General features: G+C 41.4%; 1 protein-coding gene across 2 annotated transcripts in view; it reads right to left on the reverse strand.

Annotated features, from left to right (window-relative positions):
* The window catches only part of MEGF11 (multiple EGF like domains 11), a 530,131-nt gene that overhangs the window by 386,888 nt on the left and 122,685 nt on the right, over positions 1–20,558 (reverse strand). For both annotated transcript variants that reach the window (XM_087972942.1, XM_087972943.1), the window contains exons 2-3: positions 14,244–14,346; positions 8,910–9,033 (exon numbers count right to left, since the gene is read on the reverse strand). In XM_087972942.1, coding sequence (XP_087829068.1) covers positions 8,910–9,022 — 113 coding nt within the window. In that variant the 5' untranslated portion in view covers positions 9,023–9,033; positions 14,244–14,346. The remainder of the gene's footprint in view (positions 1–8,909; positions 9,034–14,243; positions 14,347–20,558) is intronic.

The raw sequence follows: 20,558 nt of genomic DNA on the forward strand, positions 1-20,558 counted from the left end.
TTCCATACATGTAATTACACTGAGCAGAATTACTTGCAAACTACGTACCTTAGGCAAATATGTAAACCAAAATGCAAATGTGTCAAAAATATACAAAAATACACTTGCATTTTAAAGTGATTTCTAACAGGCATGCAAAGTAGATGAATAAAACTTAGGGGGTTAAAAAAAAAAATAGTCATGTTTTGAATGGACTATTTCATTCTTGGTTTTTCTGAATTTCCAACTCCCTTAAAGATCGTTTCTTATAAGAAGCAACATAGAAATAATTTCAAGAAATAATCAGTAAACAGAAAGAAGCTGAAAACAATTCTTTTGCCAAAAAGGTGAAACAGAGAAACTAAAATGTACAACTCCTCAAAATATGAGAAACTAGAAGTTTAAAAAAAAACACCACAGATTTGCTCCTACTGTGTACTGAATCTGGAGCAAATGTCTCCACAATATGGAACAAAAAAAAGAGGTCAGAAGATACAGGAAAGGAACTTTGGGGGGGCGGAACAGTAATTTTCATTAAAAGGTAGAGAAAAATTCAAATGAAATTAAATGCTTTCAAAATATTTTTTTTTCAATCCTAAAAATAAAAACACATTGGATATTCTACCTCCGGGGTCTCTTCAGTTTCATTTGGACACACACAAAAAGCACTAATTAAAAGCACATATTATCACCCAATATTAAATATCATTTCCCAGCCCAGTCAGACTTTTCAGCCGCTTCAGTTTTATGACATACAAGCAAGCAATAGCAGTGTGTAGTTGTGTGTGTATACCTGTATGTAACACCCACACACTGACAGAGAAATATATATCCATATTTACACATATACACATAAAATCAGTCTCTGGGGTTAAATATTTTTTTACTTTGCCTCATTTATACACAGAAGAAGCTATTTTAATCTAAGATAATTTGTAGCAGAAATTAGCTGGTAATTGAGAACAATAAATTGTGAGCTAAGCAGTGGGTGTTCGCTCTCTCCCGTCTGAAACACACTGCTGGTCTTCTGTTACCAGCTGGGGGAAAAACAGAGTAGAGGAGAGCATTTTTTGAGAAGGCCAGGATTGCAGTATGGTTAAAAGATTGGATTTGGACCAGAGAGAGACCCAATTCCTGTCCACAGAACTCAGAGGTCTCCAAACTGGGCAACTTTAAGACATGTGGACTTCAACTCCCAGAATTCTCCAGCTAAAGACTTAAAAGTTGCCAAGTTTGGGGGGCCCTGGCATAACTGGTCAAACTCAGCCCCTGCTTGTCTAATGGAGCAGCTGTTGTAGGGGTAACATTAGGAGAGATGCCTTACGCAAATATTTGTCAACCTTAGTAGCTTGAAGACAAACATTATGCATTTAGCTGTAAAGAAAGAGAAAGAGAGAGAGAGAGAGAGAGAGAGAAAAGAAAGAGAAAGATAACGAGAGAGACTAAAAGATAGAAAGATAGAAAGGAAAAGAAAACAAAAGAGAAAAAGAAAGAAAGAGAAAGAAAAAAGAAAGATAACAAGAGAGAATAAAAAAGAGAAAGAAAAAGAGAAAAAAGGGAACAAAGGGAAAAAGAAAGAAAGAGAGAGAGAGAGAAAGAAACCCAACAATAAATTAAATCACTAAAAACAAACATAACCAAAGCAGCTCATTTTCTTTAATAAGCATTCAGTGAAAAATATCCAGCATTCTTCATTGTCTGGGGAACCCTAAGATGTTTCATAGAGTCAAGACCCCAACCAGCTCAAACCTTGACACAGCCTGAATTAATCGGGTGGCCTCAGAGGGGAGCAGACCCACCTGAGAGAAAACAGAAAACTCACATTTTTCTTGCAGAATGCTTCAGGTTTAATCTCTGAGCAATAAATAAATAAATTTCTGCCTGTTCCCTGGGAGGCTGCTGATTGCATGCAGCTGTCCTGAACAGCATGGAAAGAGCCCAAAAGCCAGAGAGAAGTTGCAGTTTACTGATGGTTGCACAGGAAACATTTTTAACCCTTTAATCCTTGATTGGCTATCAGTATTATCCAACGGTGATGCATCCATACGATTCCTGAATCAAGTCATAGGGTTTGTAATTCATTTATTATTTCATCCCATTTCTCTTCCAATTGTCACCACTGACTGGTGGATGACAGTGCATTAAACACCATGCAAAATTTATTCTGTTTATTTGGTACAGTCCTTTAGCTCAGGGGTCGCCAACCTTTTGGACCTCAGGGACCACCCAAACTCATAATTTTAAATCCCAGGGACCACTAACCGGTTCTGTGGGGGTGGACTAATTTGTGTGTGTGGCTTGGTGGTCATGTGATTGGCTTGGCATGGCTTGCATATGAATATTATAAATATTTATATAAATATTGCATTCTTTTTATAAAAAAAAAGAGCAACTTTTACCCAAAATCAGGCAAAGCAGGTAGGCAGATTGTGTTGCTCACAGAATCATTCAGTGATCTATCTATCTGCCATCAGCTAGCTCACTCTCTCAAATTTGCTTGCCGTGAGTCTGCACTGAATAACAGAACCTTCAGTCCTAAGGGAGGTTTGGCTGTGCTGAGCTGAAGATCTAAAGACTAGCTAGAAAGCAAGAAATCCGACCATTTCCTGCTTCCTAGCTAATCTAAATCTCCTGGCACAACAGAACACCTGATGGTCGGAAAAAGGAAAAATAGCAATTTAGCAGGCAAGTTTGCTGGGTAAGGAGTGAGTAGGCGGGGAGGGTTCCCGCGGGCCATGTGGGTGGTGCAGCCTTGTGTTTCTGTGCAGTCTGGATTAATTGCTTTTTGGGGGGCTGCTCTGGGGGTGAGATTTCTCTGTGGGCCACCAAAATTTTCTCACGGTCCACCAGTGGGCCACAGCCCACCAGTTGGCGACCGCTGCTTTAGCTAATCAACAAAAAACTACAGTGATTTAGACTGCAGCATCTTAAAAAAAAATCACGTACAAGCCTTCTAAAAATACTGTCAGCTTAAGGCTATAAATTTATTAGGTCCTAAGAGTTGTAGAGTTGTAGCTGGATTTTGGTGAGCTAAGAAGGACTAGCTATGCTAAAGAATAGATTTACTTGCTGAAGTGCACAAAGGGGTCGATACAGAGCTGGACTTAATACAATAATTAATACTAGTTCATGTTGGGATGTTTTTATCAAATGCTCTGCAGTTCTGGATTATTTTCATCAAGGTCCTGACCTTCCCAGCATTAAGAAAACCAACCTGGGCCAAGAATTGTGCAATTGGGATGCTGAAGATCAAATTGTCTCTTGGTCCAATGGAAGACAACATTTGTTGCTCATGGCTGCCTGGGATGCTTCTTGGTGCTCTCTGAGCTAGGTTGTTTTCTTGCAGACGTTTCCTTACCCAACTAGGTAACATGATCAGTGCTAGAAGTGAGTGGGTTCCACAGAGAGGAGGTGGAGAAGGACTATGTTTCACAAGAAATATTTCACAAGAAGAGTTCTCCACTCCTCTACTCGTTGCAGAATACCTTATGTCACCAGACCCGAAATTCTAGACCTAGAAAACCTAGAACTACACCGCCTTCGGTCCGATCTAAGTATAGTATATAAAACCATACATTGCAATGTCCTACCTGTCAATGAATACTTCAGCTTCAACCATAACAACACAAGAGTAAGCAACAGATACAAACTCAAGGTTAATCGCACCAAACTTGATTGCAGGAAATACGACTTCAGCAACAGAGTGGTCAACGTCTGGAATACTCTACCTGACTCTGTGGTTTCTTTCCCAAACCCCAAAAACTTCAACCTTAGACTGTCTACTGTTGACCTCCCCTCTTTCCTAAAAGGTCTGTAGGGGTCATGCATAAGCGCACCAATCATGCCTACCATCCCTGTCCTATTGTTTCTTTTTTAATTTCTTTTATATGTATCCATTTCATATATCCATAACTATGTTTATACTTATACCTGTTATCTTATAATTGCTTGACAAAATAAACAAATAAACAAATAAACAAATAAACAAATAAACAAATAAACAAATAAACAAATAAACAAATAAACAAATAAACAAATAAACAAATAAACAAATAAACAAATAAACAAATAAACAAATAAACAAATAAACAAATATGTGATCCTTGGTGCTTTCTGATTTTGGTTGTTTTCTTGCAGACATTTCATTATCCAAGTGCTAAAAAGGAGTGGGATTTGAGGAGGAGGGAGGAGGAGGAGGAGGAGGAGGAGGAGGAGGAGGAGGAGGAGGAGGAGGAGGAGGAGGAGGAGGAGGAGGAGGAGGAGGAGGAGGAGGAGGAGGAGGAGGAGGAGGAGGACTTAGTGTAGTCTGAGCTTGGTTGTTTTCTTGCAGACGGTTCATTACCCAACTAGGTAACATCATCAGTGCTGATGGCTAATGAAATGTCTTGACACAAAACAACCAAGCTCTGAGAACACTTGAGCCCACAATGTTCTTTGTTCCTCAGAAAGGTCTCCTCCATGTTCAATGGTTTGATTGAGACAAATTTATTTTTGCTTGTTGAGAAATCATTTTTATATCCAAAAATGCCTGCAGAATTTCACCTTAAATAGGGTGGTAACCTTCAAATTTTTGTTTCGAGACCCTAATTTCTCAGGGTCTCAAGAGAAGCTTCTCACCTCCATATGCCAGCTACCAGCAAGAAACATCAAAGCAGAATCTATTTAGAGTATCCTTCATTAACATAGAAAACCCAATCAGCTTGATTATTATTTTATGATCCCATGTGCTCCTCTTGACCTCACCCTAACTCAATCTTTTGGCTTGATTTATTACCATCTAAGTATCACAGTCATCTTGGCATGGGCAGCCAATCAATTCCAGTATTTAATTTTTGTTTTTCCTTGATTGGATCCCCAGGTTGCTGACTTCTTTCACACAAAATCAATATTGTATTCTTGGACTCAAGAAATGTACTGTGCTATGGAACTGCAAAACAATACAAAATTACAGGTTTCATTTCCAATCACATTTGTTCTTGAAAACTCTGTGTTATGTGGTCAACAGGAAAGAAGGAAGGAAGGAAGGAAGGAAGGAAGGGAGGGAGGGAGGGAGGGAGGGAGGGAAAGGAAAGGAAAGGAAAGGAAAAGAAAGGAAAGGAAAGGAAAGGAAAGGGCCTTGGTGGTGCAATGGTTAGAGTGCAGTACTGCAGGCTACTTCTGCTGACTACCAACTGCCTGCAATTTGGCAGTTCGAATCCCACCAGGCTCAAAGTTAACTCAGCCTTCCGTCCTTCCGAGGTGTGTAAAATGAAGACCCAGATTGTTGGGGGCCAGAGGCTGACTCTGTAAACTGCTTAGAGAGGGCTGTAAAACACTGTGAAGCGGTATAGAAGTCCAAGTGCTATTGCTATTGCTAAGAAAGAAGGAGGAAGGAAGGAAAAAGAAGGGGAAGGAAAGAAGGGGTGCAATGGGAAAGGAAAGAGGGAGGGAGGGAAGGAGGAAGGAAGGAAGGAAAGAAGGAAGGAAGGAAGGAAGGAAGGAAGGAAAGAAGGAAGGAAGGAAGGCAGACCTGACACATCCATCTAGGTTGGCAAAAGCTTTCTACCCACAGCTTCCACTTACTATTATAGAAGATGTAATGGGTCCAGGAGACCCCTTAAATTGTGTCCCACTGCTTTCCAAGACAGCACTCTTCCATCCTGAAGCAACAGATATTTTTTATACTGACAATCACTCATCTTTATTTTATAAATAATAATAATAATAATATACATACAAACGTAAATACATCATCTTGCTTAGGTCCAGCATGGATTCCCAAGAGGGAGGGGTGAACTCAGCTTGGAAGAATGACCATGTGCCAGTTTTGGTTTGGCGGGGGGCGGGGGGCCTGACAAACATTGGGTCTCTTTCACCCCATCCTCCAAGCACCCTCCATGCAGGTAACCCTCGCTTAACAACAGATCGCTTAGATACTGTTCGAAATTATGACCGACCTCCCCAGAGCTACTTATCACCAACCCCGCCTCCCCATATGGGTCCTATGGGTGCCATTTTGGGTGCTTGGCAACCCACTCACATTTAAGCCCATTTTCAGCACACCCAGGGGTGGGCTTCGAAATATTCGGAAACCGGTTCTCTGCCTGGTTGCTGGGAAGGCGTGGCCTAGTCAGCCTCCTGCACCACGGGGGAGGGGGCGTTTTCTCCCTCCCCGGGCTCCGGAGGCTTTCCTCGAGCCTCTGGGAGGGTGAAAACAGCCTCTCCCGGGCTCCGGAGGCCCTCCAGAAGCCGGAAATGGGCCCATTTTCAGACTTCCAGAACTTCCCGGAGGCCCATTTTTCACCCTCACTGAGTGGAAGGGTGGGTTGAGGTGGGCAGGGCTGGCCAGGACTGGGATTTGACAGTTCACCAAACTGGGCATAACATTAGCCACAAGGTTCACAGCCCACTTCTGAGTATACCACAATCACGTGAATATGATTTTCGGTGGTTGTTAGCCAATTTCCAGCTTTTACTTCTGGTTTCTGACCCCAAAAAAAAACCCCATCGGGGAAAATGTGCTCTCTTAAGAACTGCGATGTTCGCTCACTGAGCACCGCAAGAAAGAACGTAAAATTGGCCCCAGCCATGTGGTAACCCGCTTAGTAACTGCCAATACTTATGACCACAATTCCGTGCTCGATGACAGGTAGTCCTCAACTTACAACAGTTCACTTAGTGACTACTCAAAGTTATAACAGCACTGAAAATTGTGACTTAGGACTGTTTTTCACACTTATGCCCACTGCAGCATCCCTTTGCAACTGGCTCGTATTTATGATTCTTGAGGTGTCCCGGGGTTATGTGATAGCCTTTTGCGACCTTCTGACAAATGAAGTCAATGGGAAAGCCAGATTCGCTTAACAACCAGGTTACTAACCTATCAACTGCAGTGTCATAAATGTCAGAATATATTCATGAACTGGAATATAGCTTAGTAACAAGGTCAGCCAATGAGAGCTGAATTGGGGGCTGAAACTTAAAAGAGAGAATCTGGACCTGGTTTATTTCTGCTCTGTGCTGAGCTCTAAAGTGAAAGAGAAACTAACTTGCTTGCTTGTTGAAACTGATATCCGCTCTGAGCTGCTGCTGCTGCTTGTGTTTTGCTAATGCTACATTGAAAGAATCTACAAATGGTATTGTAAACTTCACTCACATTAATATGTTTATAAAGAAGTTAATGATCCTGCTGAATCGGTCTGTGTGGTTTCTGGACGTGAATTTATGCTGCAAATTCTAACAGTAAAATGGGGCAAAACTCACTTAACAACTGTCCTGCTTGGCAACAGACATTTTGGGATCAATTGTGGTCATAAGTTGAGGACTACCTGTACAGAGAATAGAGGACTAACTATAGGATACAAATGTTGCTTTGGGCTTTTGAGGGAAGCTAGTATATAATTCTAATAAATCAAACAGCAAACCCATGCCAGAGCTTCATACAGAGACACATCTGGGGAATTGGGGCGCACATAAAAAGTATATTTCAGGCATATTTTAAATACTGAAACCGTAAGCAGGAATGCCTAAGCCTAGAATGCAAGATCTGTGCACACCAGATACCAAGGCCTTCAAAAAATATCAACAAGATAGCGACTAAGATGCATTCAATGGTCATACAGAATTACATTACCTTTTGTAATATTATGTTTTATATTTTAAAGCTACATCGAGAAGGGGTTTATTTGGATTTATTTTTAAATACAAAAAGGCTGCACGCTTACCTTAAACAAATTATTTATTTAGCATACGGCATCTCCAGAGGTCATGCAATTACTGTTGTACAATACTACACAATAAAGCATATTATGCATATAAGCCCAAATACTGTATATAGTTCAAGAATCTCTCCTCAGGAAATTTAAAGGCACCTGGGATTATCTCATCGCAGCCACATCAGAAAGCAGTTTAGATAACTAATTGTAACATCTATTGCCTACTGCGATTCTATGGCACCGTATTATGTTGGTTTTATGGATTTACCTTAACTTAATATTTTACCTTTAATAATAAATAATTATTTAAATCAATAATTATTTTTATTTTATCAAAATATAACATATTTTATAAATAATCAATAATTAATATTACTTATTTATAGAATATTTTATTATATTTTAAGGGGATGCGGTGGCTCAGTGGCTAAGACACTGAGTTTTGTCAATCAGAAAGGTCGGCAGTTCGGCGGTTTGAATCCCTAGCGCCACGTAATGGAGTGAGCTCCTATTCCTTGTCCCAGTTTCTGCCAACCTAGCAGTTCGAAAGAAAAGATGCAAGTAGAAAAATAGGGACCCCTTTGGTGGGAAGGTAACAGCGTTCCGTGAGCCTTCAGCATTTAGTCATGTCAGCCACATGACCATGGAGACGTCTTCGGACAGCGCTGGCTCTTCGGCTTTGTAACGGATATGAACATCGGCCCCTAGAGCTGGAAACGAGTAGCTTGTATGTGCGAGGGAACCTTCCACCTTTATCTTTACCTAATATTTTATCTCATATATTCGTTTAGCGACCGTTCAAAGTTACAATGGCACTGAAAGAAAGTGGCATGACCAGTTTTCACATGACCGTTACATCATTCCCCAGGATCACATGATCAAAATTCAGGCGCTTGGCAACTGGTTCCTATTTATGACAGTCACAGTGTCCCAGAGTCCCATAATCCCTTTTGCGACCTTCTGACAAACATAATCAATGGGACTCACTTAACAACTGTGGCAAGGAAGGTTGTAAAATGGGGCAAAATTCACATAACAAACGTCTCTCTTAAGAACAGAAATGTTGGGCTCAATTGAGGTCCTAAGTCGAGAACACACACATGTTCACACACAAAAAAATATATTTGTGTGCATGAATGTGTATGTATTTATATGTGTGTGTGCATACGTGTGCATGTATATATTTGCTGATGTTCTACTTAAAATGGGACCTGAAGAAAAGTCAACATGTCTTACCTTTCCCAGTGGCTGCAAACATTTGGATCATCTGGGTTTAAGGAGAGGCTTTTCTTCAGAAGGAGAGAGAGCACAAAGACTCTGAAATTCCACCACAAGAGAGGGAAGAGCATCTTTGCGGTATCTGAATAAAGAGTAGGGGGGGAAAAACAGCATTGGACAAACAGCCCACTGTTTCCTACTAAATCCACCGGTTGTATTTCAAGCTCAGGCCTCTTTTAACATCCGAAAGGATGCAGGAAAAGAAAGCACAAAAAAAATGAATCCATTCATCTCCAATTCTACTCATACTTAAGGAAAGAAGGATCCACGACCAAACTCTTTCAGCCCATCTATTCAAATATTTAATACTCTCCCCTCCAGGAATCAGTTATTAATAAAGCGACTGATTCTCAAACCCAATGATTTTGGGGCAGTTCCGCCCTCAGTGTTTGTTTATTTTTTTTTAATTTTATTTATTTATTTTTGTCAATTGCTTACAGGATAATAGGTATAAGTAAAAACATAGTTATAGATACACGGATACATATAATAAAAATAAATAAAAATAAACAATAAGGACAGGGACGGTAGGCACGTTGGTGCGCTTATGCACGCCCCCTACAGACCTCTTAGGAAAGGGGTGAGGTCAAAATAAAACTTTAAAATAAAACTTTAAAATAAAACTCTTCCCCACTTCTTTTTCCTGATACAAACAGCTCTGCTTCATTTTGATAGTGGTTAGGTCTTATTAATTAAGTCAATGTTTCTCGATCTGAGCAACTTTAAGATGTGTAGACTTCGATTCCCAGAATTCCCCATGGCTGGCTTGGGAATTCTGGGGAGTTGAAGTCCCCACTTCTTAAGGCTTCCACGGTCTAAGCCTAGAATCTCAAGCCTGGTGGTGTAGGGTATTCTGTTGTGAACAGAGGAGTGTAGTACTCTTCTCGTGAAATACTTCTGGACTCGCTCAATTGTATTAATGTCTGATATACAGTGCGGATTCCAGACAGCAGAGCTGAATTCAAATGTTGGTCTAGCAAAGGTTTTGAATGCTCTAGTTAGCAAAACAGTACTCTCTGGAATTATGCATAGTAAAAATGTGTGTGGTTTCAGTTGATGTTTCATCTTTAGACTTTTTTAATCTACTTTCCAATACTTTTGATTTATTTATTTATTTTGCTTGAACACCATATAAGGGGAAAAGTTCTTTCCCTGTTGTTATACGCTTAATCTGTTTTTTTTAAATTAGAAATGGGATAATACAGGTAGGTCTCACTTATAACGATTCATTTAATGATGGTTCAATTTACAGTGGTATTGAGAAAAATGACTTATGAGCATCCTTGCACTTAGAATTGTGGCAGCGTCTCCAAATTTGGCTGCTTGGCAACCAGCATGCAGTTATGATGGTTGCAGCATCCTGGGGTTACGGATCAACATTTCTGATCTCCCCCCATCCGGCATCCAATAAGCAAAGCCAATGGGGAAAGCAGAATTTTCACCTAGAAATGGCAGTGATTTGCTAAACAACCATGGCAAACAAGATGCAAAGTTGGATGTAACTCATTTAATCATGACTTTGCTTAGCAACAGATCTTCTGTATTCAGAACACAGAATAACAGAGTTGGAAGGGATCTTGGAGGTCATCTAGTCCAACCCCCATTCTCAAGCAGATGACCCTATGCCATTTCAGAAAAATGACTGTCCAAGTCTCTTTTTGAAAGCCTCCGGTGATGGAGCACCCACGATTTAGGGAGGCAAATTGTTCCCCTGGTTAATTGTTCTCACTGTGAGGAAATTTCTCCTTAGGTTGCCTTTTTTCCTTGATTAGTTTCCATCCATTGCTTCCAAGTGCTTTGGAGAGCAGTTTGACGCCAGGGGTGCGATGCAAATATTTTTACTACCAGTTCTGTGGGCGTGGCTCAGTGGCTAGGTGGGCACGGCCATGCGACTGGGTGGGCGTGGGTTCCTTTTTTTCCAGCACCCCCCCTAGCCTTTGTTTTTGGCCTCCTGAGCCTCAGGGAAGCCTCCTGAGTGAAGCATCAAGCGGGATCGGAACAACTGATCGTCGGGAGGAAGAAAAAAGAAATACCTTAAGGAGTGACTGGGTAGGAGAGAATGCAGTCAGCGATGTCAGGCACGCGCACAATATTGCACATTCATGACAAGGTCTGACTGGGAGAGGAGAGGAGGGGTGGGCGGAGCGGGGCAGGGCCAGCCAGGGGCACGATTTGCCGGTTCTCCAAACTACGCAGAATCATAACAACCGGGTCTATAGAACCGGTCTGAACTGGTAGAATTCCACCCCTGATTGACACCCTCTTCTTTATTGGCAGCCCCTCAAATATTGGAACACTGCTGTGATGATCATGTCTCAACTGCAATAATAAATTGAGGATTATCTGCGTACTATCTCTATAAATTATTTTGTACCATTTTTTTTCCTCATGGTAATTTGTAGCTTGAAATAAATTCTATTGATTTGTTTTTTCCCACGGCCCTTCTTACTTGTCTACTAAAATATTTCTCAACATGTTGGATAGGAAATTCTGGGAGTTGAAATCCACACATCTTAAAATTGCCCCGGTTGAAAAATGCAGGTCTGCTGTAATTACTTCCTCGAAATTCTGCGTCCATCTTATCGTTTGATTTTTAATTTGTTCTGTCTTGACTGAATCTCTAAGGGTGGGTCCCTCATGAAAGAGAGCCGTTCTCCAGGGAATCAGGTTGGGGGAGGGGTATCTGCAAGATACTGTCAAAAGAGTCAAAATGGCCACCATAATGGTGAAGTCAAAGCCTCACTTGATTTTTATGTGCATCTCACATAAAATGAAGCTTTGATCTCACCATTGTAGCTGACCTTTTGACTTTTTCTTTTAATGGTGCCCTGTGGACATCCCTGAGATGTGGTGACAAAACCCACAGATTATACAGCCTTCTAGAATCCTGCGTGTCTGTGTTGTTTGTATGTCTCTGGTGTGAAGAGAAGCTTAGGGGGGGACACGATAACAGTCTTTCAGTACTTGAGGGCCCGTCACAGAGAAGAGAAGGTCAACCTATTTTCCAAAGCACCAGAAGGCAGGACAAGAAGCAGTGGGTGGAAGCTCATTAAAGAGAGATCCAACCTAGAACCAAGGAGAAATGTCCTGAGTTGAAGTCCACAGGTCTTAAAGATGCCAAGACTGGACACAATTGCTGTACACTATTGTACCAATCTAGTGTGCTGATTCAGGAACAAAAATACATTTCATTTCTATTCCACTTTTAATGTAATTTTAATTAATTCGTATCATCACCACTATCATCACCCATAATATTTAGTAGCTTTCCTCTGTGAAACATTAATTTTTTAAAAATTTAGGAACAGTTTTGGAGGTCCCAGATCATGCAGAAATGGTGCTTTTACAGGGCAAAACATTGCAAGAGGTGGAAACTTATCTGACCTAGAGCTAAGGAGAAATTTATTGACAGTGAAAATACTAAATCAGTGGAATGGCTTCCCCCCAGGAGTTGTGGGGGCTCCATCACTGGAGGTTTTCAAAAAGAAATTTATTTTTTTATTTGTCAATTGCGTACAAGATAATAGGTATAAGTAAAAACATAATTATGAATACATGAATACATATAAGAAAAATATTTTAAAAAATAAAAAGAAACAATAGGTCTTAACTTGCAACCATTTGTTTAGTGACCATTTGATGTTACAATGGCACTGAAACTGACTTAACAACCGTCTTGCTTAGCAAAGGAAATTTTGGACTCAAAATTTGTGGTCTGCTGAGCATCTTGAGATGTTGAAATCTCTGCTATTATTTTGTCTGATTCCTGATGAAACCTGCATCCCATAATTTTTTTTGCTGAAGGTCCAGCTAGGACAGGCCAGCATCGCTGGTGGATTGGAGGCCCCAAGGAAGCCCATGACCATTTTCATACCATTGAGTAACAAATGATAATTGGAACAGAAGTTAGTTAACTATGCCAGCTTTATGAAAGTGGGTCAAAAATGAGATGCAGAAATGGTTATAAATAATGAAATGAAATGAAATAATGACATGAAATGCATGGAAGCAACAAAGTAGACAATGAGAAGACAAAACTTAAATTTGATTTAAAATGCATTTAAAATTAATTAAATTTCATCTCACTTACTTCCATTTGTATGGAATTAAAATCAAATTAATTCTGGGAATCTATTATGATTCTGGGCTCCAGTTGGTAGGCTGGACCAGATTGAACTTGCCTGACGTCGAAAAGCTGAAGCTAAATAAGGATGGATTTGGCTACTATAAGGATGGGAAGCCAACCAGAAGTCCTAGGACTGTAAGCTACCTTAAGAAGTTGAAAAGAAACAACTGTCAACTCAAAATATTTCTATGGTCTTTTTAGAGTTGCCAACAGAAAGGGAGGGGGGAACAGTGTGGCAGCTTAGAAATCAAAAGTGCATTCCATAAATGTTTTCAAAGATAGTAACTAGGTGATTGAAGTTTCTGTCATGCAAAATTCTAACTGGAGAGCATGATTGAGGCTATGAATGTGTCCCATTGGAGAATATGAATTACGATACACCCAGGGGGTGGAGGGAAAACCAGGGTCAAGGGTGACAATGAATGATGTGTCTCAGAGTCGGCTACACCCAGGCAGTGCCGGACATGTTAAATCCCCATCAATCCTTTTGAAGGTTTGAAGGTTTGGCTTGAGAATCATGATTTAAATGAGGTTAAGTGCCGGAATCCTGACACTATCTTTACTCAGGGAATTGACAACCTGCTGTTACATGTACCGTATTTGCCGGCGTATAAGACGACCCGGCGTATAAGACGACCCCCCACCACCACCGGAAACGCCCTCCAGAAATCCCCGGGGCTGCAGCGGCAGGGCGGAGTGCCAGGGGCCGTGGGAAGAGCAGGAAGGCTGCAGCCTCGGGCGGAGCGAGGCGAGCGGGATGAAGCAGAAGCGACGCAGGGGATCCAGGAAGCCAGAGGCGCCTTCGCTGCGTCCAACAAGCATCCGAAAGCCGGCAGTGGATATACCGGCGTATAAGACGACCCCCCCCACTTGGAGGCATGTTTTTCGGGGCAAAAAAGTCGTCTTATACGCCGGCAAATACGGTAACCCATAAATAACTTCCTTTCAAAGGTAACTGCCATTCACAGAAATATCGTTCAGTTAGCATCCATATTAAGCTTCAACTGAACAGGAGAACCAATATTTCATTCCTTTGCTTGGTAACACATCAAGGAAGAAATTGGTGTTCCTTAATTTTTCTAATAGTAGCCCCTATTTAAAACCAGAGAGACTTCATTCAACTCAAGAAAGTCAGTTGAAGCAAACTTGAATTTCAACCATCTTACCTCGGTATGCTCTGAATCCCTCGTAGCTAAGGATTGGCCCAGTTCAATGCCTTCATGGATACGCAGAAGAAAGAACCATGACCCAAAAGATGTTCTTTGGAAGCTGCAATGAGACAATGGCAGGTACAACTCAACAAAATGAGGAAGAGTCAGAGGGATTAAGAAACACTCCTTGGTCTTATTGGTGTTGAGGACCAAGTTATTGTCTCCACACCACAAAAGCAGCCCCTCTTTCAAACCAGCAGATCTCTCTATCCACATGAACATTGCCAGAACTAATTCTTCTATCTCCCCCACCACCCTGCCAGAACCAATGAAGCTTCTTGGATGAGAAGCGAAACATCTTCCTCATGGAAAAAAAAACACCAACCCAGTCCAGCTGCCTTTTGAAAAAATACCTTTGAGACTCAAGGATCAGACTGTTAAGACTTCAAACTACAGATTCCAAATGCAAGAAACTGTTCAACATTCCTTTCTGCATGTAATGGAAACAGACCAGCGCATAAGGGGAGAGTGAAATTCGTTCAGTTGAACAAATCCTATTTCCAAGGGTGGGTTGTTGTTGTTTTTTGCAACGTATCCCCAAATCGTGTTTCTGATTATTTATTTCAAAGCACGTCCGCCTTATTTCCTTTTTATGTGGTGGACTTCATGAGAACTTAGGGGAGATTCTCACTTGCTTTCCATTCCATCTGGGCATGGACTGCCTGGCTCACCGAATGCACAACATATGCTCCACATGTTCTCCCGACAGCCTTTTCCCTCGGAAATCCATTTTTCCCTGATTGCTTTTATGACCCCTCTTTTGAGCGCTGCCAAATGCAATGCCTCAATGTTGTAGTAATATTAGTTTTTACTCACTGGATGTTCACCAGGGAAAGGAAGTACACGGTGCTTTAAAAAAAAAGCAGGAAAAACCATCGTATTTTCTCCGAGCCCTGTGGAACTGCCTCCAATAAATTAATTCAGCGAACTGCTTGGGTCCCTCTTGATGCAGTTATGAAATTTGCTGGAGAACCGGCAAAAGCAACAAAGAAGTGAGAACACTCCAGAGGGCTTGAATCTATCCGATTCTATCCTATTCGACAGATAAGAACTGGATTGTTTTCATAAAAACCTGAGCAGGTGAGCAAAATGAAGGAATGAAAGTTTGAACTCCGTACTCATCTGGAGATGAAAAAAATGGCCACAGAAAAAAGACAGAATTTGCAAAGCAGGACTCGGTTGTAAGAAAAACAGACGGTCGTTCTAGATCATATAGGTAGTCCTTGACTTAAAACCATTCTAAGTTACACTTGTCTCATCTCATGTCAGAATTGTAAGAAGTAGAAAAGGGGGAAATATTAATTTAATATTTTTAAATTTTTAAATCTTTAAAAATATAAATTCATATCATTCTACCCAGGACTGTGTCACTTTAATGGCAGAGATATTTCCAACCCTCAATATTTCAGGGGCTGCCAAAGAGAGGAGATGGTCAAGCTATTTTCCAAGGCCAGACAAGGAATAATGGATGAACATGGAGAGATTCAACCTGGAAATAAGGAGGTAGGGTAGGTGGGTGGGTGGATGGATGGATGGATGGATGGACGGACAGACAGACATGATTGACAGATAAATGATAGAAATGTGGGATGGATGGATAGATAGATAATACTTGATAGGATTGATAAATTAGAAAGAGAGAGAGAGAGACACAGACAGACAGACAGACAGACAGACAGACAGACAGACAGACAGAAAATTGATGATAGTTGATGGATAGGTTAATGGGATAACTAGCTAGCTAGACAGACAGACGATGGATAGATGGATAGATAGACAGATAGATACAGACAGACAGACAGACAGATACAATATATCGAATGAACACCAGTTTCAAACATCACGTTTCTTGTCAAGAATTCAAGAAAAAAAAATTGTACAAATACATACAAAGCAGATCGGCTTTGCGTTTCTTTCAAACACCATATTATTTCAACACCATCTTTCTTTTCAACCATCCCTGCAATTCAGCACTCCTATTGTTTGGGTATTTGAACTGCCAGTCACGGCACAGCAACAACTAATTCTATACTTGTGCTTGTTTTTAGATTACGTTCCAGAGGAAAGGGGAACGGAAGGGAGGCGGGTCAGATGCGCGCTCCGAATCTGAGCTTTTAAAGGAAATAAAGGAACAAATTGTCCAGCCAAAGGCAATTGACAGGCTGTCGATCTGTTGTAGTAGTACGGTAACCTGGATACAATCTACTTAGAGTTTTGAGATCAAAATTAATTTGATTGCCTTGAGTAAATGTCAGCGAAGAGACGATGTTGATCTTCTTCAAGTCCCACAACTGGCATTACCTCAGGAATAGAAGAGATGCAAAAAGAGAAAACCAAATGGATTTCCAAAACAGGAAGGGACCAGTAATCCTTGACTTACAACCATAATTGACCCTGGCAATGACAATCCTAAGTCGTGATGGTGATAAAGCAAATCATCAAGCCACCAACCCAATTTTACTATTTTGGGGGGGTGGTGGTAGGATGTCAGTTAAGCAAACCACTCTATAAAGCCTTGGTAAGATGACACCTAGAGTACTGCATCCAGTTTTGGTCACCACACTATAAAAAAGATGTTGAGACTCTAGAAAGGGTGCAGAGAAGAGCAACCAGTATGATGAGGAAACTGGAGGCTAAAACATACGAAGAACGATTGCAGGAACTGAGCCTGGCTAGTCTAGTGAAGAGAAGGACCAGGGTAGACAGGAGAACATCTTCCAATATTTGAGAGGGCTGCCACAGAGAGGAAGAAAGGGGTCAAGCTATTTTCCAAGGCACCCAAAGGCCAGACAAGGAATAATGGATGGACACTGAAGAAGGAGAGATTCAACTTGGAAATAAGGAGAAATTTCCTGACAGGGAGAACAATTAATCAGTGGAAAACCTTCAGAAGTTGTGGGAGCTTCATCACTGGAGACTTTCAAGAAGAGACTGGACTGCCATGTGTCAGAAATTGTGTAGGGCCATGATGGCGAACCTATGGCATGCGTGCCACAGATGGCACGCAGAGCCATTTGTGCCGGCACGCAAGCTGCAGGCAAACTTACCTCACTGGGCAGTGGTCCCCAACCTTTTTTATACCAGGGACCAGTTTCAAGCACAAACACTTTTTCAAGGACCGGGGGAAGAATCCGAGTGCGAGCGTGCAAGCGCATGCACAATTTTTGGCACAGGAGCCCAAAAAGGTTAGCCACCACTGGTGTAGGGTCTCTTGCTTGGGCAGGGGATTGTACTAGACATTTTCCAGACCCAAGAACGCCCCTGCCTCAAATTGGGTGGGAATACTTGCTGGAGCGTCTCTGATGCTATTAGAATAAATATGGTGGAGTCTGATTAATATCAGGACTCAAATCTTCCGATCTTTAAAGAGGGGATTTGCATGATAAATCAAGGTTTAGATATTTAAAGATTTCCAAAGTGAACACAAAGAAAAGATTTTTTTTATTATTATTAATCTACACCACTTAGATCAATGCCTAAATACTTCAAGCAACTACTCCTGAGCGGTTCAGCTACCAGTGACGTGGTTTTTTCCTGTCCCCAAACACCAGGGGAGATTTCGGGCATAAGCAAAGTCTAGATGGGATAAGAGGTATAATGCTTTATTTTCAACTCTGGCTTTTAATGCTAATTAATTCATGCGACTCAAGTATTCCCAAGCCTGTAATTTAAATCAGATCATAATATCTGATGTTCAATCATTTCATGAAATACGGGAACCGAGATTATTTCAGTCAGAGCGAAATACACAATTCTCCTCTCCCGGTTTCAAAAACAAAGGGGCTAGAGACATCCGCAGATATGGGGAAATATTGAAAGCAAAGCAAAATTGGAAAAATAACAACCAAGCAAGCAAACAATGTTGTGTAAAATTACTCCAAACATCCAACCTCATATAAATAAATAAAAAAAGCTTCCCTCGCCATGGGAGAGTGGGAGAGAAAAGAAATCTTGCGTAAATTGGATGAACTTTATACGGCAACCCCCTGCACAACTTTCAACTTACACTATTTTTTTCTCTCTCTTTCAATCTCTTAGTTAAATTCACTTTTTATTACCTGATATTTACTTTCTTTTAGAGTACAATTACACTTGGAAGACTGTGTGTAACATTTCAAAATTGCAATCAAACATGCAAGAATTAAGCATTCAAAAACAAAGGCTTGATGCGATTCTCAATAAAGAGAAGCTTATATATTTTCAGTACTAGATACAGGCAAAAGACAGTAAAAATATTATTGCAGGAGGAGGAGGAGGAGGAGGTCGTCAGCAACAAAGTAAGAAATAGATACGTATGAGGACAGGATTTGTGTAAAGAGCATAGGACTGGAAGAAGAGCTGCTACCAAGGCAACATTCAGATAAACGTGGATTGATCTAGGGCCGAAAAAATAAGTTGTGAAAACACCTCAGACAAGCCCTTCCCTAGTTCACATCACCTAAACAGGTGAGTAAAAACTTACAATCATTTATTCAAAGTTACAACCTGAGGTGTCTGCCCTGGATGCTTCCCCAGATGTCACTTTGGAGATGTCACCTCCAGATGTCACTTTGGAGGTAGATGAACCAGTGCCAGAAACATCAGGAGGGGACTAGGTCAATGGCTCTGAGAGCGATGTGGCTAAAGCACAGCTGCAGCAGGACAGCCCCGAGACTTCAAGTGGGGAAAGCACACCGCTGCAACCGGTCAGTGAGGAGGAAGAGGAACTGCCTTCTGCAACTGATCCAAGAACACATAGGGCAGAGAAAAAGCAGGAGCAGTGAAGGTCAGCCAGATCACGCGCGAGGAGGCAGCCTCACCCCTCTTGGTGGGCTGCACCAGAAGCTGCCTATTTAGCACAGCAGACAGATGGAGACAATGCGGAGAACAATGCGGTCATTTTATACCTGTGTCTTTCCTGCTTGTTGTGATTCCTGCCTCCCTTTGGACTGGCACCATGCCTTGACCTGGATATGACTTGTCAACTCGAGATTTGTCTTGCCTCGTGAACCCTCTTGTATTTTGGATTGAATTTTGTTTATTGCCTGGGAAACTTTCAAGTTCCTCGTGGACTCTTTGGCCATTGCTCTGTGGACTATCATTGGGCTGCTTGTGGCTGGACTTAATTGGGACAGTTCTGGATTTTTGGTGAAGGGAAGTACTGGGGAATGTTAATAAACCCTCTAAATCACCATTATGTATGTGGGGGAATGAATGAGCAGGACAGCACACATCAGCACTTAAAAAGTGACTTACAACCAATCCTTGCACTTATGACCATTGTCGCATCGCCATGGTCAATGATCCAAATGTAAGCCCTTGGTAACTGACAAGTATTTACAATGGTTGCAGCACACTAGGGTCATGTGAGCACCATTTCCACACAGATTCCGTCAGGGAAGAATCGTTGGGGAAGCTGGATTTGCTTTACAATCAAATGATTGACTTAACAACCCTGGAAAGAAGATCGTAAAGAAGACACAACTCACTTAACAACCAGCATATCAGTGGAAATTCTGCTCTCAATTGTGGTCATATGTTGAGAATTATCTGGCTACTAATTATTTTTGAAATGCCTTCCTATGTCCAAACGGTTTGTATCTAAATATAAATCAGAATAGTTAGCACCTCTGGCATAAAATCAGCCCAGTCCAATTTAAAGCTAGAGAGATCGTCATCATGCTTATTTTTATTATCCAGTTTTGGTCACCACACTATAAAAAAGATGTTGAGACTCTAGAAAGCATGCAGAGAAGAGCAACCAGGATGATTAGGAGACTGGAGACTAAAACATATGAAGAAGGGTTGCAGGAACTGGGCATGGCTAGTCTAGTGAAGAGAAGGACCAGGGGAGACATGATAGCCATCTTCCAATATTTCATGGGCTGCCACAGAGAGGAAGGGGTCAAGCTATTCTCCAAGGCACCTGAAGGCCAGACAAGGAACAACAGATGGAAACTGATCAAGGAGAGATTCAACCTGGAAATAAGGAGACATTTTCTGACATTGAGAACCATCAACCAATGGAACAGAAGTTGCCCTTGAAAGTTTTGGCAGCTTCATCACTGGAGGCTTTCAAGAAGAGACTGGACTGCCATCTGTCGGAAATGGTGTAGGGTCTCCTGCTTGGGCAGGGGGTTGGATTAGTTGACCTACAAGGTCCCTTCCAACTCTGTCAATCTAACCAAAAAACCAAGATGATTAGGGGACTGGAGGCTAAAAGATATGAAGAACTGTTGCAGGAACTGGGCATGGCTAGTCTCAGGAAGAGAAGGACCAGGGGAGACAGGA

The sequence above is a fragment of the Notechis scutatus genome, chromosome 11 (genome assembly GCF_049901735.1).
Source record: "Notechis scutatus isolate UNSWTSFEM ecotype Mainland chromosome 11, rNotScu1.2, whole genome shotgun sequence".
In the NCBI taxonomy this organism is placed as follows: domain Eukaryota; kingdom Metazoa; phylum Chordata; class Lepidosauria; order Squamata; family Elapidae; genus Notechis; species Notechis scutatus.